The sequence below is a fragment of the Orcinus orca genome, chromosome X, assembly GCF_937001465.1.
Source record: "Orcinus orca chromosome X, mOrcOrc1.1, whole genome shotgun sequence".
NCBI lineage: Eukaryota > Metazoa > Chordata > Mammalia > Artiodactyla > Delphinidae > Orcinus > Orcinus orca.
The window spans coordinates 28,210,067-28,236,786 of NC_064580.1; the positions used below are offsets into that span (position 1 = coordinate 28,210,067).

Sequence of the window (26,720 nt, forward strand, 5' to 3'; positions counted from 1 at the left end):
CAATTACTGACTGGTAGAGAAGGGCTTCATTGGTTAACACGTTGTGGACAGAGAAATGCGATGTCGTTTCACACCTGTTAGAATGGTTATCATCAAGAAGACAAGAGATGAGCATTGGTGAGGCTGGAGAAAAGGGAACCCTTGTGCACTGTTGGTGGGAATGTAAATTGGTTTAGCCATCATGGAAAACATTATGGAGGTTCCTCAAAAAATTAAAAATAGATCTACCATGAGATCCAGCAACTACACTTCTAGGTATATATCCAAAGGAAACGAAAACAGGATATTGAAGAAATATCTGTACTCCCATGTTCACTGCAGCATTATTCACAATAACCAAGACTTGGAAACAACCTAAGTGTCTGTCAATGGATGAATGGATAAAAAAAGATGTGGTGTGCATATATACAGTAGAATATCATTCATTCAGCCACGAGAAAGCAGGAAATCTTGCCATTTTTGACAATAAAGAAGGACCTTGAGGGTGTTATGCTAAGTGAGATAACTCAGAGAAAGACAGATATGTATGGTATCACTTATATGTGGAATCTAAAAAGCTGAACTCCCCAAAACAGAGTAGAATGGTGGTTATTAGAGGCTGAGGGTAGGGGAATTGGGGAGATTATCCACTTACAGCTAGTAGATAAATAAGTCTTGGAGATCTAATACACAGCACAGTGATTTTAGTCAACAATACTGTATTATAAACTCCAAAGTTGCTAAGAGACTCGATCTCAATTGTTCTCACCACAAAAGAGAAACGGGGGCTTCCCTGGTGGCACAGTGGTTGAGAGTCCGCCTGCCGATGCAGGGGACACAGGTTCGTGCCCCAGTCTGGGAAGATCCCACATGCCGCGGAGCGGCTGGACCCGTGAACCATGGCCGCTGAGCCCGCACGTCCAGAGCCTGTGCTCCGCAATGGGAGAGGCCACAACAGTCAGAGGCCCGCGTACCACAAAAAAAACAAAAACAAAAACAAAAACAAAAGAGAAACGGTAATTCTGTGACGTGAGAGAGGTGTTAGCTAACACTTGGGTGGTACTCATATTGCAATGTAAGTGTCAAATCAACACGTTGTACATTAAACTATAAAATCTTATATGTCAATTATACCTCAATTAAAAATTTTTAAGGTTGTACATTAAACTTATACCATGTTATATGTCAATTATACCTCAATGTTTAAAATTGTAAGCTAAAAATATACTTACATATTGTGGAGAGAGGAAAGAGAAAGGACTGATAAATTAAAAAAGCCCAAACTGGAAGTAACAAGGGAACACGCTAAAATCGTAGACCCTGATTTGAAATCAGGTTGCTTTTCAAATAGAAACTCTATGCAATGTATTTCATGACAAATAACAGAAATTTATTTATTCATGGCAAATCATTAACCAAAGCAAGGTTAAGGCAGTCAGCTAGTACAAGAGTGTGTGTGTGTGTGTGTGTGTGTGTGTGTGTGTGTGTGTACATGTGTGAGTGTATGTTTTCATTTCTTTAGTAGAGTTCCTGCCCATTTCAAAGAAAAATAGTAAGTAAATTCAGAAATACTGCATGCATTCATATGCATGGATAGAATTTCCAAACATTCTTATTGACAGAAATTTATGGAAAATACTGGGGACAAACCACAGATTTTTTAAAAAGGTTAATCTCTCCTTCCTGGCCATTTTCATCTGCTGTTTTCACTAGTAAAATATTCCCTTCATAAATCCAAATAACCCTTTCAATATCGCTGCCACTGTTAATAGGTTATAGCATTGATAGCTGACAACCCAACTTTTCTGGCCCTGATTGTAAAAAGCCCTAGTGTTTGGAAAGATTTGCTGAATTCAAATTGATCAAAACTGTTTTGTGAATTACAGTCTGCACACAAAGATTTAGAACTACAAAGAGAATGGTTAGCCAGGGTCAGACCGTATAGGACAGGCAGTTCCTGACTGTTCCCTGAGCTGTTATTACGATTTCTTTAACAACCACTAAATCTACCAAGGGCATCAGTGGAATATTTTACGTAAGAGAGAAGTCTACACTAGTAACGAACATAAAAGGAGGAACAAGAAAAAGTTGTAAAGAATATTAATGACTCTTCTTCCAAACAATCCCAATTTTTATGAAAATCAAATGAGTGATAAAAAAATCTGCTATAAAATTATACGAAACCTGCATGTAACAAATAAAACAGAAGGAAGGTGGCATTTTGGTCATCTTAGACTTAAGATCCTTGTGTCTTACCTTTGAGTTGTTGAGGAAACTATAGTGTAGGGGCACCAGGGATTATTTATATGAGGCTCCACACAATGTTTTTCACATCTTGTTCTTAGTCTATGCTACTTCTATTCAGAGAACAGGTGGTCTCACGTGAAAGGCCACGCTGTACATATAAGACTGTTTTCTGTATCTTGTATCTCTGTTACAAGAATTGTTACCCAGAAGATCAGGTAAGACTTGGCTGATAACGACCCAGCTTTAAAGTATACACAGTACTCCATATCCCTTTCTGCCTTCTCCATTTACAACACTCAGCATATAAAATCAAAGAAACCTGGGGAGAAGTAACTCTTGAGATAATGTTTCACCTGATGTTACAGATGAGAAAAGGCTCAAAGAGGAAACAGCTCAAGATCATCTATTAGTTGAGACTAAAATATGTATGCCTAAAGGAGTTTGTAAAGAAGGGTGGACAAAAGTGATTTCCGATGGGAACATACAAGGCTGATCTCCAAAATCTTTTGACTCTTTAACTTGGCCAAGAGTACGAGAGGCTCTGCTATCTAAATATGGCCTACCTGAGACAATGCCCAGGTACCAATCTTGAACTGAATTCTATGCTGGTCTACTGAGAGCTACATGAAGATACAATTGAATATTCAATAAGCACTGAGGTAAATGCATACTCTTATCTCTTCTGATCGTCTCCTTTCCTCCTCCTTTTTGACATTACATGTCCTTCCTCCTACCGTCAGATGCTATGACATATATGAGCTACATGGACTGACAGGTGCAGGTTAACGTAAATTGAGGTAGCAAAAGGGAAAAAAGAAACAGAAAAGCCTATGAGTTTCTCAATCCTCATTAGCACATAACTCATGTTATATGACTTGGTCCCACAGAAGAGTTGGCTGATACGGAAATGTATTTATCAGACACATGCTTACATTGTTACGGGGGAAAGGATGGTTAATTCCATGCACTGGCGTTTTAAGCAACGTCATGGCAAAAATAGTATCCAAAGGCAGCTCAGTCAGGAGAAGTCCCATTCTCTCTACACGGAAAATCACCCTGGATGTCCATGGTGATACTCAGAAAAAGAGAGGGGAAAAGTGGGAGCTCTGTTACAGAAGAAAACCAGCTAATACGTGCAGAAAAAACGGTAGAATGAGAAAACCACTATTAGGCGACCACTAATGTAATCACTGAATTAGAAAAGGATCACCAATGGAGGCTAAAACCATAGGGTGAAAGGCTGTTGAGGAATAGAATGATCACAAGTGCTCAAAATATCACAAAAATGACTTTCTAATTTACAAAGGGAAAAGGACACTTTTACAATGGAAATATCTGACACCACCTTACCATTCTTAGCATTACTGATAAGAACCAAGTGTCATTTTGTCCCTCCAGCTGTGATGTAGTGGGAAAGACACAGCAGCGCCTCTGTCGTCCTCTTGCCAAAACAAAAAAATTCAACTTGAATCTAATCCAAAGAAACAGCCAGAAAAATCCAGAATATGAGGCATTCTTAAGAAAGCTGCTTGGACTCTTCAAAAATGTCAATATCATGAATGAAAAAACCAAAAAATGCTGGGAGACTGTTCAGATTAAGTGAAAGTACAGAGGCATGACAAGCCAATGAAAGACAAAGACCTTGACTGGATCCTGGAAGAAAACTACCAGAAATAAGGAACATTCCAAAGCCATGGGGACATTTCAATGTGGACTGCAAGCTAGATGATATGACTGACTTAATGTTAAATTTGTGTGTGGCAACAGTATTGCAGTTATGCAGGAGAAAGGCTTTTTGAAACAAGATATATGGTGAAATGTTCAGCGGTTTATGTTTTATGGTATGATGGCCTTTTACCTTTAAATGGTAAAGGAGAAAGATGTGTCTGTGTGTGTAGATTCAAAGGCACACATACATGGGAAAAGTGAAATGTAAATGGGGCAAAACGCTAACCAGGGGTTGGACAGATGTACGAGACATACAGGTGTTGATCATACTATCCTTTCAACTCTTCTTTATACTTGAAATTTTTTCAAAATAAAACACTGGTTGGAAACCATTGTTTCTCACCAAGCACCCCCCTTCCTGGGGGGAGGGCAAGGAAGGCAAGAGTGTAAGGAACTGTGATAACTGTGAAAGGGGAGGGGGAAATGCATTAATAACCAATGGTATAAAATGTGAAAAACTCTTCAGGACTAGTTTTCTCGCAAAACACAAACCCAACACCAAACTGATGTCCTCCCTGTCCTTAGCTTCATTGCTCTAATGTGTCCCCTCATATACTCGGCCGAGATGTGCTTTCCCCAGATACCCGACTATGAATTTTCAGCCATAAATACGAGTTGAAGAAGCCCAACGTTACCAGAAATTTTTCTTGTTTGAAATAAGGATTGAGAGGTCAACAGCTGTGTTCATGAGACAAGAAGAAGTAAAAGGCTTCCCATAACTGCTGTCTTGGGTAGAAATCAAGTATTTTATTTAAAGTTCTGAAGATAATGAGCAGGTTGGAGGCCAGCAGTCACTGCTCTAAATATTAATGAGGACTCTGAATCACCCATTAAAGATAAAATAAGCCCAAACAGTAACACACAGTGATTATCCGCTCTTCATTTACATGTTCAAGGACAACTGTCCTGACCTCAGGCTTTCCACTCCACCTGACTAATAAACCAATTAACACCATGGCTCGAGGGAACAGAAGCACAATTTTTAAATCTACGCAAACCTGTAAGTATACTCAATGTTATTCATTTATGCTAGAGAGTTCTTATTTAACAGAAAACTTTCACAGATACATGGTAGAGCACATATATCTGCCTGTAGATATCATGGAATATCTTTTCTCAAGTAGGTATCAGGACAAATTATGCTCAAGTACAAGACAGCACATTAACTCTTCCACTGCTGCCTCCTACAATCATTTAAAATCCAGTTCAGGAAGAGGCAAAAGTATAGGAACAGAACACAGAGACTGGGAGCAGGCAGGATGACAACAAAACAAGAGGGAATGTTAGGGGTGATGCAAATGTTCTGTCTTGATTGTAGTGGTGGTGACAAAACTATATGTCTAAACTCAGAGAAGTGAACACTGGAACAGACTGTACTGTATTTTTTTAATGTAGCTTAAAAAAAAAAGCTAGGGCTTCCCTGGTGGCGCAGTGGTTGAGAGTCCGCCTGCCAATGCAGGGGACACGGGTTCGTGCCCCGGTCCGGGAAGATCCCACATGCCGCGGAGCGGCTGGGCCCGTGAGCCATGGCCGCTGAGCCTGCGCGTCCGGAGCCTGTGCTCCGCAACGGGAGAGGCCACAACAGTGAGAGGCCCGCGTACCGCCAAAAAAAAAAAAAAAAAAAAAAGCTAATTAGAATTTTTTTTTTTTTTTTTTTTTTACTATTTTTTCAAATGCCCTCCCCCAAAACCCAAAGCAAACAAACAAAAACCACTTTAGCTGTTAGTGTATCAAGACACCCTGGATAAACAGATAAGGGTGTCCCAGGAAGAAGTTTTGCACTTCCCTTTATCTTAAATAATCTTCGTAGAAAGACAGATGTTTTTTAAAAAAATCCAATTTACAAGCCAGTGACAAACATGGGAAAAAAGAAAATGGTAAATGTTGAACTCATATTTCCTTGTTTCTCTGAGCTTTGTGGGTTAAGTATCAGTTTGAGTTAGAATTAATGGTGAACTGATCAAAGGGAGTCCAGAATACACTTCAACTAAAAGCATAGCTCTCAAAAAAAAAAGGTTTTTTTCATTAGCACCTCTGCCTCAGCTTTTGTAGGAAAGAGGGGAGAGGGGAGGGGAGGGGAGGGGAGGGGAGGGGAGGGGAGGGGAGGGGAGGGGAGGGGAGGGGAGGGGAGGGGAGGGGAGGGGAGGGGAGGAAGGAAAATTTGGTCCTAACAAAGACTTCTGCTCTAGAAGGGTAAAAAGGAGAAACAGAATGACATGTGCTTTTCCTTAGCAGTAAGTGTATAAATGAAACAGGTTTCAACTGCAACACAAACCTATCTTTGAAACACTGGTGAAGAAAATATCTACCACTCCACATGGAGAAGTTAACAGCATAAACCACGACATAATTATGAAGGTAAACCACCACAGCTTATAGTCAAAATAGAAAAGAAGAGCAACTGAAAACCAATAGTGAACTCCAGACAATGCTGATAGTACCCTGATAAAAGGTCTTTCCCAGAAATTTGCAGGAATTCTGTCCATGAGCAGGCCCAGTAGGAGCTCAGTGACGCTAGCTCTACTTACACATACCAAGCCCTAGTAACTTATATCATAGTTATTAGTGAGTATCTATCAGTCCAAACGGGTGTAAAAAGAATGTCCGTAAGACCAAAGGGCCCATATTGGGTTTTTTCTGAAGGAACATCTTTATTTTACTTTGTTTTTTTAGGCCGCTCCATACAGGCATGCGGGATCTTAGTTCCCCGACCAGGGATCGAACCCGCGCCCCCTGCAGTGGAAGCGCGGCACCTTAACAACCGGACTGCCAGGGAAGTCCCAAAAGGGCCCATAACGGCCAAAGGAAACCTAGGCAAAGCAGATTTTTTAGGAGTTATTTTAAGGATGGGAAATATAAAATGTGATCAATTGGCATGAGGAATGCTGCCAAACTGGTTAAGAAGTGTGTTGGCATGGTACTTTAACACCATCTCAAGAGTCTCTAAACTCTCATCTACAGATGCTGGGTTATGGATAAAAGGAATTGTTGACCTTGGTGGGCTATTCTCATGTTAAAATACACTTTAGATAATCATAACTAACTATGTGCCCACCACTCTACGTGCCCTGCCTCTATTAGCTCACTTAATCCTCACAACTGCTCCAGGAGCTTAGGGGCCAGGAAGGTCAAGAAATGTGCCCAAGGTTGCACACCCAGCAAACAGCAGAGCTGGGATTTGAACCTGGGCAGCCAGCTTCAGGGCCTATGTGCTTAACCACTCTGCCACTCACTACTCCAGATGTCCTGGAATGATTTACTATTTACACACACACACACACACACACACACACACACACACACACACACACACTAGTTCTCGACAGTTGAGGTGGTAATTTATTCCCATTTCTGTATCATTCTATATTACAGCAACTGTGCACAGATGATATTCATTTTTGTCAGAGGAATATAAAAACTCAGAAGACAGATGAAAAAGCAACTTATTCATTTTGAATGCATGAATACAACAGGAGGCAGAAAACAGATGTAGAATGAACAGATTTTGGCACGCAAGCTCTTGTAGGTGAAGCATACTGAATACAAAGTTGGTACACTCGATTCTGTCTAAACAATAAGGTGCTTAAAATGTTTACAGAAGAAAATACTACAAAGACTATCGGGGGGAGGGGAGAAGGGAGTACCTCTCAGGGCACTGCCAAATACCAGTTTACAGATACATGACTCTTTTCTGGAGTCACTTAAAAGCGTAAAGTTTTGCCCACCTAAGAGGAAATACTATTTCATTTCATTTGGAAGTAGACTAGACACCTGAAATTGGGATTAGAGTATTTTAAATACAGATCATAGTGTGTGTGTACACATGTGTGTTGGCGTAGGTGAAGGCGTGTTCATTTATCCACATATCCTATTATAACCTAAAATTCACATAAAGGATCATGCTAACACTTTCTTCGTTCAGTCTAATATTTGAACTGGTTAAAGCCATTTATTTCTACTCAGATGGTTTAGCAGAAGGAAATGCTGGCTTGGAACATAGGGAACTTGGGCCTGATGTCTAGTTCTGACATAAATATAATTGCAGAATGGAGAAAATATTCACTCTGCCTATGTGGGTTTCAGTTTTCTCATCTGAAGAAGGAGAGATGTGGACAATGTCTCAGGTTCCTCCGGGCAGCCTGTTGACTCTCTGCCAGGGCAGACCTGGCCTTGCGGAGGTCATAAAGATCAATCTATTCTGCCAACAGGGAAGATCCCATGGAATATGAAAGATCAACCCGATGATGCATTACCTGAAGCTGTATTTCCAAAACAAACTAGTTTCAAATCTTTACTTCTACTCATGCCCAAAAGAGTCATTTTCCCAGTACACGTGTTGACTGCCATACGCTTCTAATGTAGAAACGTATCCTGTTGCCTCCTTTAATATCACTGAAGATACTACTGTCAAATCCATACGTTTATAGTGAATTTTCCCTTTTAAAACCCACAGATATGACTTCATTTCCTGGCCTCATGGATAATTCCTTGATGGACCTATACTGATTTTTAAATAGGCAAAGCATTTTATTTGGACTTGGCAATTCCTTTTCTCTTTAAGAAGTTTTTGGGGTTTTTTTTCCAATTTTTTAAAACTGTGGTAAGATACATATACCATAAAATTTACGATCTTAACCATTTTTAAGTGGATAGTTCAATGGTATTAAGTGTATACATACTGTTGTGCAACCATCACCGCCATCCATCCCCAGATGGGCTGAGGAAACCTACAAAAAGATCACCCAGCTACCACTGCACGTGAAAACACTGCTCTGCTCTCCTCCTGTCCCTGCCAGGCCCTTGTCTGAGCCAGAAGCCAACACTTTCCTAACTGTACCGACTTGAAAAGAAGGAAGTTTTCTAGTCGGTGACAAAAAAAAAACAAAAAAGGAAATAAAAAGACTATAGTCTGAAGTCAACTTCTCCTTCTGTGATGCAGGGAATGTATTTCTAGGAGAAACAAGTACTTTCCTGCTGTTCATTTCCTTAGGCTGGTAGAAGGAACAGCCTTTGAGCACAAGCTTGCTGAAGGAACCAGCCCGGCCCCATTCCCAAGGTCTTACGCTTCAAACAAAGGGCAGGGGGCATTATCACTCCTGTTATCTTTCCCTCCAGCAAACATTGAATTTTCATGCATGCTGCATGGTTTCCGAAAGGCAAGGTGATAGCCAGAGCTCCTGGCTGAGGAAAAGCCCGCCAGGGCTAGGACGCCAATTCTGAAGGAAGAATTCACAATGGATCTGTTCACGCAGACTGCCAATTCCTACCAAGTAAAGAGGGCCCCCAAATCTGAGTAATATAAACCTCACCCGGCTCTGTACCCATAGGACGTGCACCACAGCCTTTTAGCAACATCCAATTTGCCAACGCTCAGTGTCTTAGAGTGAGGATTCCTCTTCTCCCCAACTCTCCTATGTTCCCTATTTTGTTATGGCATCATGTATCCTAGCAGAGACCCAGAAAAAAAATGCCTGTTATTTCACCTTGGGAAGCTGGAGAGCCTTAAAATGAAAAAATGCATATTTGGGGATGAGGCGGAAAATGGGCGGGGGGGGGGTGGGGGAGGCATGCGCTCTGGACTAGGAATCAAACTCTTCCACCAGCTGAGGAAACGCGGGGGCGCTGATAAATTGTTCATCTATTAAAAAAACCATAAAACAACCCCCCCAACCTGCTTATTCTATTCTCTTCAAAGGGTTTGGGAAGATTAAATGAGAACTGTGTGAACAAAAGTAGAATATGACCATCAGTAGCAGTAGTAACAGTATTATTTACAAGCATGGTTAGTACAAATGGTAGGGAGAATCTGTTACTTGGTAGTGAAAGCAAACCGTGGGCAGCTATGGAAACAGATCAGGAAAGGTCTGAGAGTTAAGTAGAGAAATTAGGATTTATTCAGTGGACCGTGAAAAGAAACTGAAGATTTCGAAGCACGGTGTCATACACTGAATACGTTTCTCTAAAACCGGTATGAGAGCAGTGAGACTGACAAAAGGCACCAGGGGGTCTAGAGGAGGCTTGCTAGGAAGACAGTGCAATAATCTATGCAAGTGATGAGAAGGCCTGAAAACAGCGTATGAGTGGCAATGAACAGGAATCACACAAAAGATGCTTCTTTCCCTTAAAAAGAAAAGTTAGCACTTTACTCATTTTTTTTTTCTACTTCTAAATGTTCAAAGAAGAAAATCTGGAAAATACAAAAGAGTAGGGAAAAAACCCCGTCCTGTCACCACTGTTAATATCTTGATAGATTTCCCCCCAGTCTCAGAAAAGACCTTTCTGAGAGCTTCGAGACTGGCTAGCCAGGATGTGTTCAACCACTATGCGATCAGGTAGTGGACTGAGTTCAAAGTTCTGACGCTGAGAAGAGAGTGTAGCTGTTACAGGGACAGGGACAGAGCGAAACAAGAGGAAGCAGGTGAGTGAAGAAGGCAAGCATCCTGCAAGAGAATGCAACAGGCGGTCGTGGAACAGACCGGGCTCCTGATAAGAGGACGGCACGACGGAAAGTAAGAGTTTCTGTTCAGCAGCCCCTTGTCCCGACAACCAAGTTCAAGAGGCTAGAGCTTACTTATTCCCACCACAAAAGAGAAATGGTAATTATATGACGTGATGGCACTAACTACTGCTACAATGGCAATCATATTACAATATACAAATGCATCAAATCAACGTGCTGTACACCTTAAATTCACACCATGTTATATGTCAGATACATAAAAAAAAAAACCAGAGAGAGCCAGAGTCTGCAGTGAGGGTGACGATGGCTGCAGCACCATCAGTTCCGCGAGGTGACAGGACAATGGCTCCAGTGGCCCTGAGGCCAGCCCGCCTGACTTTGCGGCAGGAACCGTCTCTCAATAGAGATGGCTGTCGGCAGGTTCGAGCTCTGACCGTTACTCTCAACCTCAGTCACAAGACATACACAACTGTGTATATATGTATATGCGAACACGTGTGTGTGTACGTGTGTGTGTGTGTGTGTGTGTGTGTGTGTGTGTGTGGTTTCACAATTAGAAAGTAAAAAGTCACTGAAACTTGACTGAAGAGAAAACGCTTCGGAAAAAAAATTAAGCACTGCAAGTTGTTTTATAATAGGGTTTTGAAAAAAATGGATCTGGACTATTTGTGGCCATTAATATTCATTGTGTGAAAGTTACTTGTGTCTACGTTCTGGAGTAGAAATGTTAATGCAGCAACATGTAAGAAAAAACCCAGAGGAAGTGATAGTCTGTTCATGTTTTGGGAGATTTGAGTATGAGGTGAAAAAATGCATTTATTTCTCCACATCTGTTTTACTTTTACAGCCAATTTGCCATAATTTTGGCAAAACGATCCAAACAGTATAGCCAATGCTACATTAAGTGGCCTTATTATGTGTGCATTTATTTACTCTGCCCAGTGAACTATTAAATGAATGCTAAAAGTGCTCTAAATAGCTAAATATTCAAAATGTTCTGCCCAGAAGGCCTTCTATGGTTTTACCCTAGTCTGTGGTCAGACTACATACAGGTCGAACCCAGTTATTTGTACACCTAGTTCTATCGGTAATGAGATTACCACGGACGGATCGAGAAACCCCATACAAGAAAAACAGTTCTTACCATTTGAAAAACAACATAAGAACACTGTGAATAATGTAACACTCCAAATACCTCATTCCTTCAGTGCTGGTGGTACTACAAACAACTTTTGACAAAAAGCCATCTGGTAATATGTATCAAAAAAGCCACAAGACTGTTTATATCTGTTAATCCCATTTCTGAGAATTTATCCTAAGGGAAAAACTTGTGTCAAAGAAAAGAGCTAACTACATAAAGATGTTCACTGCAGCATTACCTATCTTACCAAAAAAGAGAAACAAACTAAATGGCTATCAACGGAGTGCTGAGGCACTTGGGAGGAAGACGGTATTTCTGGGGACACCGATTATGGTGTGGAAAAGGCACTGGGGCAGCAGGATACGAAGGAGAATGGACAGGAGTGTGTGGAGCTAGTGACAGACATTAGCAGAGAGTACAAACCTCCAACCTGGTTGTAAGCCTATGGGAAGTCACCATCCAGGCCTTGGAACAGTAGAGGAATGTCAAAGTTACAAAAGGAAAACTTCAGGGACTTCCCTGGTGGCGCAGTGGTTAAGAATACGTCTGCCAATGCAGGGGACACGAGTTCGAGCCCTGGTCTGGGAGGATCCCACATGCCGCAGAGCAACTAAGCCCATGCACCACTACTAAGCCTGCGCTCTAGAGCCCGTGAGCCACAACTACTGAAGCCCGCGCGTAGCAACAAAGACCCAATGCTGCCAAAAGTAAATAAATAAATTTATTTTTCTTAAAAAAGATAGCTGTGTCAACTATTTACCAACAGCTACTGAAAAGAAGGCTACGATGACAGAATTAGGTTAGGAAAAAAAAACTAAGAGACTAAGATACTCACAGACAAAGGTCATTTTCTTTTTTACAAAGGATTTCTCTGGCTGGAGATTATTTCCTCCCTCGCTAAACCATGCAGACTCCCTTCCCTCCCAACATCTTAGGAACTGCGGGGTTCTGGCTGCAGACGCAGATTTCTTTCCCTTCCTTTGCACTGTCCTCTCTCCCCAAACCCACAGTTCCAGAAGCCACTGCCTACAGAGGTTTCAAATATCAAAAATCCCTTACCTACCTGCCTATGGAAGAGCTAACATGAGAAACTACAGTTCTGTGGGGTTTTATATTAATTTCTAAAATACAAAAGAGTAAGTATGTTACTTGAGAAGGTGAATAACTTACAAATTGGAAGCAGCTCCTGACACTCGGCTCAATGTTACTGCCCCCAAAGGATGCGACTTCACCCAACTGTCTTGGGATTTGGATAGAATCATGCAGAAGGAGGCCCAGTCTGCGCTGGTCACAAAATCCAGTTGAACTGGCCACTTGCTTGAAAAGGTCTACAAAAGGAAAAAGAGAATTGCAACCATCCAAAAGCAGAACGAAGTAGATGTTAGCAGAATCTAAGGACCAGCTCAACTCCAGCACCAATTCGCAAGCGTAGCCAATATTCCCACCGTGTACTTCTACTGTACACTAATCTGCACATTTATTATTTTTATGGATCAAGTTAATCATCACTGTGTATATATGAAGTGTGACAACTTTTAAATAAACTACAGCCCTGCAAGTAACGAGAGCTTACGTACAGTTCTGACATGTGAGTTTTTCCTAAGCCAGAACATAATACTTCAGAAAATATTTTATATATATGACGTGACCACCATCATAAAATAAATGTTTCAGCCTTAAGAAACACAGAACGGGCCCAAAGCACCATCCCCCTTCGGACAGCAGCTTCCAAAATATATCAAAATTGGGCCTTCTTTATGAAGTCATACGATCACTGAGTTTCTCGTACATGTTCCCACAGGATGCTGTACATATTCGTAATTAGCTCATATCACTTTACACTGTCACTGATTTAATATGTGTCTTTTTGGCTGAAGAATGATATCCCCTCAAGGTTGGGACCGTATCTTGGTCAACTGTGTGCCGGAAATGTGTGCAGTAGGAGAGCAGCAGGTGGAGGATAGCAGGTGCCCAATATACGTGCATTCAAGGAATGAATGAATACGCCAAACACTTGCAACATGTTTTGGTCTCAGAAATACAATTATTTTAATCCTACCTTGTATTCAAATAAAAGTTGCCCAAAAAGTAAATCCACGGAATATTTTCCTACTCATAAGCACACTTTAAACTCTAAGACATTAAATGTTTTAACGAGATATTTAAGATGGCAGTAACAACACTGAGCTCTCACAGCATTTTCTCGTCTCTCCAGTACACACACGTAAGTTCAGAATTATGAATTATCTTCAAATAGCCCCGCTTGAAGTTAACATTTTTGTTTCGCCAACCTCAAACCTGTTCCCTCTCAGTAGTTATTTGAAACACAAACTGGAAGCTTCCTTGATGAATCAAGTTAGTATCACGATGTGCTGGTACCATACCTATCACAAGTAACTACGATATTTAAAGGACGAAAGCCCACGGAAATATTCTGTTTTATCCAAAACACATTTTCAAATGGCTAACAAAAGCTGTTCTGTTCTTTTTTCTTGGGTTCTTAGGATGAGAAAACTCAAGTGGAAACTACATAAAAGTGAGAGCTAAAAGAGCTTGTGTATTTTGTGGAAATTTACTCCTAGGGGGGAAATGAGCAGTAGGACACAGCGTGGCTTTGGAGGAATTCAGTCTCTTTTATCTCCTGCCCGTCCTTAAGCTCAGCACATCTCCACATCCCTGTGTGGCTAGGCCTTAGGGGAAAAGAGAAAAGACAAGATACACTAGGTTTGTTTAATATTCCTACCGAAAAGATTTCTCACGAGCATTTAAAGGGGAAAAACAAGTACATTCCTTCACGATGGGAATGAATGGTTACTTAGTCATCTCCACTGTCCCTCCTCTAGCATTTGCTTTTAATTTGGATTTACAAATTTTGAGCAGAAGAGCCCAATAGCTAATCAAAAGGAAATTCTTTAAGGTGTTATTTACCCTGTAAGAAATGGCAAGCTGGCTCTCAAATAATAAAATGTTAATCACATCACAGAATTGGGTATGTCAGTACAACTCGCAGTAAGATGATTATAAAATAAACAAGGTTTCATCCAAAGACGAGGCAAGTGCACAGATTAAACCTTCACATTTATTTTCCTGACTTAGACAAAGGGGTTAGGAAATCGGACTTTACCCCCGAGGAACATGTGTTTTACTCAGACACAGTCAATGTAATGTAAAATAATACTCGGACGGGAGAAGTTAATCCTCATTCTCTATTTAAATAACTACAATTTAACATCTGACATGGAGCGGCACACATCACATTTTATGACAGTCTGAAAGTAGTTCTACATCTTACATGAGGAACCTGCTGTCAAATAAGAACACCATGTTATTCCCCATCTAAAACTGGGGTAATTAGCCAACATTAATAAAAGAATACTGAGTTCATATACACGACTTACATCTGTACTTGTCTTCCAAATGTGCTTTACACAGAGAAATGATGCCAGTTTTAAAAGACAGGACCCGGATCCTCCCTGTTCGCCCCCTGTTATGAATAATCAAAGCAGAAAACAATTACTGACACTTTACTGAACGATAAACACTTCTTAGTTAAGAGAAAAAACCTTGGATATGGAAACGCTACTGACCATTGTTTTATTAAGATCATTAAGAATGTTTCTGAGTTCATTCTCTCTTTGGCTGATGACCCAGAACGCGATGGAAATTTGACCAACGCGACCAGTGAACACTTACCCAGTTTTCAATTCTTAAAAGCCCTTCCTTGAATGGTAAGAGTTTCTCTACATAAAAATAAGAAGAATATCCTTTTATTCATCTATGGAGAGCCACCTGGGTTTATGTCCATAAGGGGAAGAACTACTACTATGTACTAAGAAAATCCCCTACTTCAGTTACTGAAGCCAAAAAATACCAGTAACTAACTGCTCTGCTCTCTTAACACTCATTTAGACATTCATCAGATTGCCCCTTATTGAGAAGAAAATTAATCACTTCAGGTCACAAAACACACAGTATAAAATATGAACGTTTCTCCCTACAAGAAAAATATGATACAGTCTATTAGGGAGCATTTGAATAGATGATCTTAAAGAGCAATTTAAAAATAACCTATTGCTATAGCAGTGTTTTAACATAGGTATGCTTTCACTTTACATAGAAACCATTCCACATGACAAATTTATTAACAAGTTCATTTTGCCCATGGGAAGAACTTAAAAGAATGAGAAGTTTTTCATTTTGTAGAAAATGTCTTTTGATGATTTTCAGCTTTTATTTTGTTATGAGAAACAACTAAACCATATATGTCGGTTAAAAAAAAGTCTGTAGAATAACTGCAAAGGATAGGTCCCAAGAGTGGTTATTTTTGGTGAGCGATATGCTCAGCTTTCAACTGGTGCAATTCACTAAATCCATTAGTCAAGCAGAAATCCCGGGTCCTACTACGTTAACAAAAGTACTATCATTGGAAGATTTTATCTTTTTCCCTCTTTAAAACGGCAAATCAAGGTTTAAGAAACTTTATATAGTGACTCAGGTCTTCGAGGAGTTAAAGTTGTCCCCAGATAATTTTCAGGCATAGGGAAGGGAAGTTATCTACTCAGAATCCACTCGTACGTCATCTGCAAAGAGAATGGTGCCAAAATATATTTGAGGGAAGACCTGAATAGAAACCCTTATCAAAGCAAATCTAAGGATAATCTGTAATTAAAATCCAACAGGATCAAGGGCTTGGTAGATAATGATGAGAATTCAACAGCCAGGTGATCTTGGAACTTAAAAAGCAATACCTTATCAAAATAACAGAGAAAAAAAGGTATACATTTATATCCAGGAGGTGGCAGAAATCTACACCAAAGGCAAAAGCAAACAGTTGCTACGCAACTCCTTTCAGAAGACCTTCCCAGATTTCCAAATGCCGAATACGTTCTTGTTGACATGTGAAATCAGGCGTATAGTAATTTTGATGTCTAAGAAGAATTCAGTTGAAATTAAGACCAATTCCTTCTGCTACCTTCCTCAATTGTCTTCATTAAGCTCAAGACAAAAGTGGGGAGTTCTCCTATGTGCAATCCAAAAGAAACGAGTGTTTTCTAAGAGAGAGGGATGAATGGAGGTGCCAAAGTGAAACTTCGTAAATCCTTATAAAAAAAAAAAAAAAGACTTCCCCAGTTTGAGGATCTGGATTTGCTGCACTAGGGCTTTTTTCTTTTTTTGGCTTATCAATTTACACTCTTCTGCAAAAAATCTCTCGAGTATCAGCTAACACTATTCAGAGCTGGTGACAGGTGTGTCAGCATCTCCAGGAGCACACCCCTTTCTGCCGGCGAGAGGGAGCCACCCCTGAAGAGGACGGAGGAATTCGAAATTCACAGGCAAGAAAGGGAAAGAACTAATGGCTACACACTGACTCATTCTACTATATGAAAAATGAGTATCTCAGGGTTTGGTTTGTTTTCTAATCTAATGAGAGCATTCTACATTCTAGTTCTTACCTCCTAGCTTATCAAAGTATTTTTCAGTTCCATTAAATGCAAAAATGATGGCTCCCCTGGTGGCGCAGTGGTTGAGAGTCCACCTGCCGATGCGGGGGACGCAGGTTCATGCCCCGGTCCGGGAGGATCCCACATGCCGCGGAGCGGCTGGGCCCGTGAGCCATGGCCGCTGGGCACGCGCGTCCGGAGCCTGTGCTCCGCATCGGGAGAGGCCACAACAGTGAGAGGCCCGCGTACCGCAAAAAAAAAAAAAAAAAAAAAAAAAAAAATAGCAAAAATGATTAATCACGGGGATAGCATTAGGTCACATGGCTTCATGAAACTTTCATCCTGAGTACCATATTTCTAGACTGGAGCCCTGCTGTGATGCTAATTACACCGTCACCGTTCTGTAGACTAAGTGTCCAGTGGTATAGTCTGGAGAAAGCCTGCTATACGTACGTGTCATATACATTCAGCAGCCAATTGAGACACATATCCACGCAGAGAGGGACGTTGACCAGATTGTTGTGCTCTTGCTGCAGGCGATCATAAATAGTGGTCAAACAATTAATGATCTGCAGGATGTCCATGGGCTGGTCATTTTGCTTGAGGTTGTGCTGGTCCAGGGCATCGCATGCAGCTGACAGGCTCAGGAGATCCACTGCAAGAGCCACATAAAATCACAGGTGATTCAAAGGGGAAGAGCCTTCTTTCACTGTTTTCCTTTTTGACAATCCTGGTAGGATTGGCTTGTACCCTTTAGTAAACAGCAAACCCGAACCCTACCCTCTTTTATTAAAGTGTTTTCTTTTCACCCCTCAGCTCTAAGTTTGGTAAGTGTGATGAGTACTCAAGCTCTGAGACTGTCCTTAACTCCCACTGGCACTGGGTGAAGATGTGGATGAAGAGACAGTTCCCATTCCTGAACTATTAGGAAATATTTGAGCGTTAAGGGGACCTAGAGTGTTCTACAGGAACACAGTCATTTCCACCTGAATTAGAAAGAAAAAAAACTGTTTTACTAGAGATTTTCGAAGAGTTTCTGAGAATACCTTCTCGTATTAGTACTAGAGAAGGTCAGTTTGATTAATCTGCATGGTTAGGGTTATGTAAACTCTTATTTCCAGCTATGCATTTATAATCGTTAAGCGTTTTCCTCCTTGAAATATCAGTCACCTCCTAATCTCTCTGCTACATTAACACGAGGTGAAAAAATAATCAACTTCACTAAAATTTTCTATAGGCAAACTAAAATAAATGCATCAGCTATCCAGTTTTCAGATACAAGGCTCACTTATTTCTCCTTTCACCTTCAAATTATAGTCTACAACGTACTTTTCAAGTCCGCTAAGAACTTTATAAGTTTTTTTGGGGGGGTGGAGGTTCCCGTGAGCTGAGGTGGTATTTAATCATATACTGAAAGACAAACATTTATCGAAAGTGAAGCCTCAACACTGCCCAACATCAGCAAATCATAAGGTTTACTCCCAAGTGTCACAGAAAGATGCTTTTCTGTAAAGCCAATTTATTAGCCAAATTGGAAACGGAACAACATTGCTTTTATAACACCTAATACATCCAAGCTCTGATCTGAATTCTCAGTCCTTTGAGAGTAAGAATCAATGGTAATTAAGTAAATCTCTCACATATGGGCGGGGGGAGGCAACACAATTATAAATGTAACTGCAGATAAACACCACCATCCCAATCAGTAAACAGCTTGCCCCATACTAAACAGATGCAAATTTAAGGCTTTAAAGCATTTTACTTGTTACTATTTGTGGCTACTTCTAATTAAATGCTAAGGACGAACCCCCAAAATGGTGGTTAATACCTATGTAGGTTAATACCTCTGTAGTGCATGTTTTCCTCTTTTCAAAAAGGAAAATAGTAACCTTTTGAAGTTTCCCTGGAAGCATGAAGGAGACCTGGGGTGGAAGCAGGAGGTTTTTTTTTTTCCTTTGTCTTTTATCCCAGTGAGTAAACCTCTCTGTTTCCATGGACCAGTTTTCTTAAAATACCCTGGCCAGCACTCATCCTATCAAAGCCAAGCCCCCACTCCTTTTGCTTAAAAATACTCGAAAGATAAAGGAATGACCTCTTTACATTGAAGCCAAGACTTTGTTTCAAGTGGCAGAAAGGAATGTAACTTGATTTGAAAGGGGGGTAGGAAGGAAAAAGAATAAAGAATTTAAAAACATAACAACACAAGTGGGCAGGGGGACAGGAGGAGGGGAAGGCCGAGTGGGGACTGTATGGGAGACCAGAGAGACATGCAGAGACAGAAGACTCCAACTTTCAATCCTCTCTGCTGTGTGCCTGACTTTCTCTGACGACACGTTTTCAGGTGTAGGTAATGAGAACGTTTAGGGATGCAGCACCCCATCTACATTAGCAGAAGAGAGGAGCAGATTTCCTCCAAACACCAATATTCCCAACGTGTTTCTTTATATATTGAAGGAAGTGATGGGTGGTTTGAAGTTTTTCTAGTATTTTCTTTCTGTTACTTTGCTGTAATCATTATACATTTTTTGCTTTATATCCAAGGATAGGAGAACCAACAAGTGAGAATTCTTAGATTCACTTTTGTATGAAGAGTCTAATTTCCCCGTGTGATGGAAACAAATAACCAACAGCAAAATGGCATGAATTTGTTATTGGGCCTACTCTTCTCTCCGTACAGGTGAATGGGTAACACACAGAATAGGAAATCGGGAGCATAAATAGCTCCAGAGGGGCACAAAGCAATTGCTCTGAAATAACAGGAGCGGGAGGTGACATAGTTGGGAGAGAAATACTGTGCAGTGCGCTCTGCTAAAACCAAATGTGGTTAAACACAAGAATGATCCATTACAGAAGACTGGAGAGCTCATTTTCCCAAAACAAACATATCAAACAGAATTTCACTATCGTGCCACCGATACTATGGACTTGAAAAGAGGTGAGAAAATCAATAGGGACGATGTCATTGCCCCACAAACATACACTTAACTGTTCAAGACGAGCATCTTAAAGAATACATTGCGATTCTTTGATGAAACATTAAGCATAATGATTAGCTGCTTCTAGACGCCTCAACAAGCGACCAGCAGACACAATTTTGTAAAACTACCCTTTTACCTCAAGCTAGGAATTTCCATTTAGGAGAAAATCTCTCTCTCCTTTAGTGTATTCACTAGGGAATACATTTTAAAGCTACATAAAAACCCAAGTATGTTCTAATAGACCCTCTCTTTCAAAAATTATTTTGACAGAAGATGCTATAGGTTTTGACGCCACTGAAGAAGAGAGAGCATGTGGTGGTGCCCCTCATGCATCAGGGGTGTGGGGTGAAAGAGGGGGGACAAGACAAAAAACGACCGGCTCTCCAGGACCCTCTCTGCTAAGCACGAAAAGCAGGAAAGGGAGATGGGATGGGATGGGGTGGATGATTCCCGAGGTGCTGGGTGTGCCTACTCATCCTCTCGACATCCCAGGTTCAAATGCTAACTCTGTTCTTTTCCTCATACGCCACAAGTGAGGAGCTCAGATGGATTTTTTTTTTTTTTTTTTTTTTGGTCTCTTACAGAATCCTAGGCTTTGAGAACTCAAAAGCACCTTCAGAATCGTTTTGCAGTCGGGAAGACTGAGACTGGACAGGAGGAGACCTGCTCTGGGTATTACGGCAGGACACACGGAGGTATGTACTGAAAAGCAGAAAGGCGGGCGGCAGAAGGTGTCCTTACAGGCTGCACAGAAAAAGAAAACCACCCTGCATTCTCTACTAGCAATAATACTGGGAGAAAAAAGAAGCACCAAAATGTTGGCTAGAATAAGCCCGATGGTGCCCACACAACCCCGGGCTCATCCCATGGGTCAACCTGGATACCCCAGGTTAACAATATAAACAATCCTGTAACCTAATTAGTACAGACACAGACAGGGGCGGGCGGCTAAGGGTGGGATAACTCCTATGTGTCTGCTGACTTTTTGGCCCAGGCAGCAGAAGGCGTCTGCGGAAAGAGGAGGCTGTTGTGGACATCACATCATTCTACAGGCAGCTTACACCTCAGGCTGAAGGACCTTCCAAGCAAATCTTTGCCCAGCAAGAAAGTCAAGCACTTTGCTGTAGTTATCTTTGCTGTGAGGGTTAACTGCAGAGGTGCTGAAGTTGGCAAGAGATGTTTGGCTAAAACAGCCACACAAGGTAGACCCTCTGATCAAAGCAAGGAAAAGAAGTGACTCAGTGTGTTTATGGGTAGCCATGAGTTAGAGGTTATCACAGTTGTTTGCTGCTAGCAATAACATTAGGCATTTTGACCTGGTCTCAGGGAGGCCACTGGGTTTGGGACTGGCTACGTAAGAAGACGACGTCCAGATTACCAGCAGCTAAACGCAATCCTGGCTGAGACTCCAATTAGTGCTCCCTGGTTTCTAAAGTGGTGTGCGCTCACATTGCTGGCTCTTGCTCCAAGAGATAAAGTGCGTCCTGCTGTGGCCCCGGTACAGAGAGGGCACTTGGAGCTTGTACTTGGCCCCTCCAGACCCCATGCTGGAAGGCATCCTGTGGCTGTGACGCATATCCTTGTTTTAATGCTGTTGCTGTACTGCAGGCTTTTCCTTTCTACAGTCAGGAACTGTAGATTTGTAAGGACTGTCATCTGGGTTCTGTGAGTCCTCGTCAGCTATTGAGCTTAACTATCATCCCCGGAGCGATCGGTGCCAGAACGGAGATTGTTTAGAAGACCCCAACTCATTCTTAGCTGAAAATACGGGGAAGGCATTATTTTAAAAGGAAAAAAAGATGATTCTAATAAAAGGGATGAAAATAAACCATTGATGCTAGTTGCCAAGCTACCCTTGGTTTGAAGTAGCGCAGGCTTTGAAATTCGTTATCAGTAATACAACTTTCTACTGGAAACTGGAAATGGTAGAACCTGAACTCCAGGAGCTAACGGAATGGATTAGAAGGGGATAGCAAACGGATGGTAAGTCTGCTAAAAATTCAATTCCTTGGTTGCAGGAGCAAAAGCTCAAATAAGTTCAGAACCTTCTTCCATTGAGCTTCACCCTCTCTGGCCTGCAGGTAGAGTTCCAACTAAAGGAACCTGGGAACTAGCACTTTTTGATAAATGGGCGACACCTGAGAGACCAATTACAATTAAAAAGATAATTCAAGTGGGGGAACTTACAGGTGTTCCCTACTTTACCACAATTTTCTTTTTCAGTGCCATACTAGTAGTCCCTGGACTGGGGCTACAATTAAGAGTCTCAAAGGCTGGTAATATCCCCAAACAATACCTTACCTAGTTGAAAGGTAAGTGCACAAGACCTTACCTAGTTGAAAGGTAAGTGCAAGAATTCCACAGGGACTGATGGACTGGATTACCCCTTTCTCACACCTCGCCTAACTGGGGCTGACCGTCACACATGTTTTGTTGCCTAGTGGACAGGACAGTCCCATTTTCCTGTATGGAACCAACGTGACCCCTTATCAAAAATTGGGAACAGAAGGGGAAGGCAAAGGGGAAGCCCAGGCATGTCTTATCTTGCTACCAGCTAAATATGGACTAGTCCAGTGGCTGAACCCAGGGGATATACTCTTTGTTGGGGGAGAGAGTTCGGATGGAAATTTAGCAATAAGGAAGAAAGATAAGATTGTTGCCGAAGGGAAGAAAGCCACCAAATGCGTGTTAAAAAGGGAAAATCTAACATAATGCTGGTGCCTAGAAAGAGGCTTAAAATAAGAGAATAACATGCTCCCTTGGCTACGCCTCAGATGCCCTTTTAAAAAGCCAAGAACTGAGCGGGACAGCTGGCCAATCTATCGAACACACTGGGTGAAGAGGTGGGAGTCCTGACTGTGACCGAGACTCCATGGAGCGGTATTAAAGTGGTTATGGCTTTTGGCGCTTGTTTCACAGGATACATCTGTCATTAAGCACCGGCTTTGGAAAGTACCCTGTGGGAATATTTACCCAGTCCTATCTGGAGAACACTGATTTATAATAATCTGAATGAACACGGCATGGTCATTAATTGTGATGATGAAGGATTACAAAAGGTATTGGGTATGTGGTAGAAAGTTTATATGGTATATGCCTCATCTGTCACAATATTCTGTGTTTAAAAAAAAAAAAAAAAAAGCTAGCGTTAGTGTGTGAGGAAAGCTACAAATCGGGATGCTTGTATCATTGAGGAAAAGCTAAGTTGAATTTGGTGGGCCTACTTCCCTGAGATTGAAAAGCCAGAAATCTGCTGTGGACGGCTATAGGTATTTCTGTGGCATACCCGAACCAAAGTTCACTTAGGAGTGACTACTATTCCTACGGTGTTTGCCTGGGAGACTCAACATTTCTGTATCTCAATTGTATTTCCTAGTTATAGTAAAGACGTTAGTACACATTGGCAACAACATGTCTGGTGGGCCAAAGAGCATGGGACTGCTTGAAATAAAAGAATCTTAGGAGAATTAGGAGCTGGGCGAGGACTACCTGGCAAGGTAGAATTTGCTTTGAGTGAGAAAAGAGAAACCGATGGAAAAGACCGCCTAGTGCAAAAAGAACACATCAAGGGAATCCAATTCCAGGAGAAAAGAGGATATCAACTAGAAATGGAACCAACGATAACCCGAGAATGGAACCTACAAGGTCCTCCTTAACAGCCTCAGCAGCACGACTGAGAACCCACCCTCCTTTCCCTTAGCGAGCAACTCGTGGGTACTGGACACATTTCGAACAGGACTACAGTGCTCCCCCTGGGAGAGAGATGCCTCCTGTTACCGGACCCCTCTCTTGGGGCACCGATACCCATCAAACCATGTAAGTGGAGAAAACGAGTCTGCCTCCATCCTCAAGATGTTTTGAATTCTGAAATAACAGAGACCTGGCCTCCAACCTACGTGAAAAATAATATAATGGTATACGGGAAAAGGAGATTTTTGCGGGGAAGGGACAAATAATTACACTGGCCCCTCGGGTCCCCTTGCTGTTGAGGTAGCTGGTGGCTGTGGAGGCATACTGTAACCCTGTTGCCTTCTTGTAATCTTTGCCTGTAAGAGACTGTAGATTTGTAAGCAATGTTACCGTGGGTCCTGTGAGCCTTCTTTAGTGACCAAACGCTATCCGATGCCACCTTTCAGTGCAAGCACAAAAGGTGAGGTGCGTGTACCAAGAAGGGAGCCCCTTTTTTTTACCTGGTATGGCACGGTAAGGATGAGTCTGGCCATGGTGCCTCTATTCAGACAACTCCAGGCTGTACAAAATTTCTCTACTGTGTGATTTAGTTGCTGAACAGAAGCAAATTGTTCTATACTTCTTGTTTGCAGAATATCTGTCACATTTATCAACTGCAGTATATTTAGCCCTATGGTTTGGGCTCTCTCCAACCCACCACACACTAATAAACTAAATACATGGGCTTTGTTAAGTGCATTTTTATTTCTGCTCTTAGAAGTTGGCTATATTTTTAATTTTAGAAGCTGCAAACCTATAGGATGTTCATGAGAACTACAGCCGGAGAAGGAAAAAGCTTAGATTATCTTCTTCATAACTTTCAGTGGGGTATCAGCCATATGAACCGGCTTATAAATCCTTCTTACCCAGATTTCCTCTTTGTCTCTGCTTTTCTGTCGCGTTTAATTTTCATTCACAATGCCTTGAAAGGCAGTATGGAGTCATGCAACATTAAACGGATTACAAACTGGGGACATTATAGGCCAATGGTGGTGCTCTAGACTTAAATAGCAAATCCTCTATAGTGGATAAAACTGTGGTATTCAGGTTTCTGCAGTGCTGAAGCTTTGATAGTGAAGTGAAAAAGACCAAGTGCTTAGCGGCGGTAGCATGGCATGTTTTCTAAGGCATCTGTAATTCAAACTCTTAACTGGCATCAGGAAATCTCTGAGATAACGTCATTAATTTTCATTAAAGTAAGAGTTAGTGGACATGACCTTCAGTTGGAAAAGGTAGCCAGGACAAGTTCTGTTTGTCTGTACCACAGACAATAGCTCTTTGTCATGGCTTTACAGGCACAGAAATGACAAAAAGGCCGGAGCAAATCTAAAATTAAGAGGAAATTCTGAAATCACTTACTGAACAGTTAGTTAAGTAATGTGACCACGCATGTTTTCAATAATAAAAGGATAGGTGAACTCTTCATTCTATATTCATACTACACGTGGAAGCCTCCTACCACTCTTGAGAATCGAGTACTTAATTGAGATAAATACACCCTAATTTTGCTGTACCTAAACCTTTTTCAAATATGAGCAAAGTCATGCTTAGAAAGGAAATGCGGAGATTTCAAATCTGTTTAAAGTGAAAATTCTACAGGCTACATTCAGAGCTTAGCTTTATTACAAGGTTATAAGCGCCCATGGCCAAAACGTTTCATAATATCAAATCCCCCTGTTTTTCCAACGTTTATTGGAAATGTGAACATACACTGAAATAATAGACAATGAGACACATATGTGAAGAGAAAGAGTTTTTAACAGGAGGAGAACTGAATAATGCCTAAATCCAAGGTCAAAAGGAACAGTATGGAAAGGGGTCTTCCAATGTAGTCAGTTTGGAGGCTTTTTCATAGTGTAACCTGGAACAGCTGATTATCTCTTCTGAACTTTTTGTATCTCACTTTTACATCTCTCTATGTACTACAGCACGTTTCATAACTGCCCCTTTCTCAATGGAAGGCACTGCCTCTGGGATGGGGTGGGGACAGAAGAAGAAGAAGAGGCAGAAGACCTTCTCCATCCAGCCTTCTGACTCCACTCCATCTCAAACTGCCTCTTTCCGGCTCTGGTACATTAACAGGTGCCTAAGGAAATCCTAGGCCTGGGGAGTCCTTTAAAAACCACTTGGCAGCTATAGAGCTGAAAAATGACAGCTTCAGACTATAAGCGATACGGAAATGGAAGCCTGAATTTACTTTCATTCATGCATCCGTTCCTTGAAAACAGATGAAGCCCTTTCTCTGCGCCAGGCTTTGTGCTCAGCATTGGAGAGACCAAGATAAGGAGGAAAAGCCTACTCCCTCCTTCCAAATAATTTCACTTCTAGGCCATGTCTTCTCCATCTCCACGTAGAAAACCACACATGAGCCAACACCAGTTGACTATCTTACTGCTAGCCTCTGCAGACCCCCTGCATCAGACGCCTTCATTGCTGAAGATTTGGTAGCCAGGGGTCACAGCCCTCTGCTCTTCCCCAGTTCTGGCCCAATTCGGGGTGATTTCAACCTTGGCAGCGAGGACTCATGCATCACTCTAGCCTCTCAGTTCATTAGCTTCCTATTTCATCTCCATGGAAATTCACATCTAGCCCGCCTCTGCCGCCCACGCAAATGGTCATATCCTAGACCTAGCCAGCCGAACTGTTCCGCTTCTGAAATAACGTTTAGCTTTGCTGCTGTCTGACCACAACTTCTTGGCCTTCCAGTCACTTCCGCACAATCTCTTCCTCTACCTCCCTGAACACTTGGCCTCTCGATCCCTCTACCTCCTAATTACCAGCTTCCACCCAAATCCACAGCCTCTCCTACCCCATGCAGACTCGACGGACAGCACTCCAACCACTTAACCACTCTTTGGCCCAAATCCCTACTTCACTTGCCCGGCTGGCCTCTGCCCACCTGGGACAGAACCATCCGGTTCCTGACTACTGGCTGTGCCTGGAGAAACAACCCTGCGGATTGGTGCTGTCGTAAACCGCTCAGCAGACTCTGGGCTCCACGATGCTGCTTCTCAAAA

The 26,720-nt window shown here is 41.7% G+C and overlaps 1 protein-coding gene across 5 annotated transcripts in view; it reads right to left on the minus strand.

Moving 5' to 3' along the window:
* DMD (dystrophin) overlaps window positions 1–26,720 on the minus strand; it is a 2,251,544-nt gene that overhangs the window by 85,754 nt on the left and 2,139,070 nt on the right. For all 5 annotated transcript variants that reach the window (XM_049704774.1, XM_004281026.3, XM_004281027.3 and 2 more), the window contains 3 exons: window positions 17,450–17,651; window positions 14,954–15,039; window positions 12,726–12,883 (listed from right to left, as the gene is read on the minus strand). In XM_049704774.1, coding sequence (XP_049560731.1) covers window positions 12,726–12,883; window positions 14,954–15,039; window positions 17,450–17,651 — 446 coding nt within the window. The remainder of the gene's footprint in view (window positions 1–12,725; window positions 12,884–14,953; window positions 15,040–17,449; window positions 17,652–26,720) is intronic.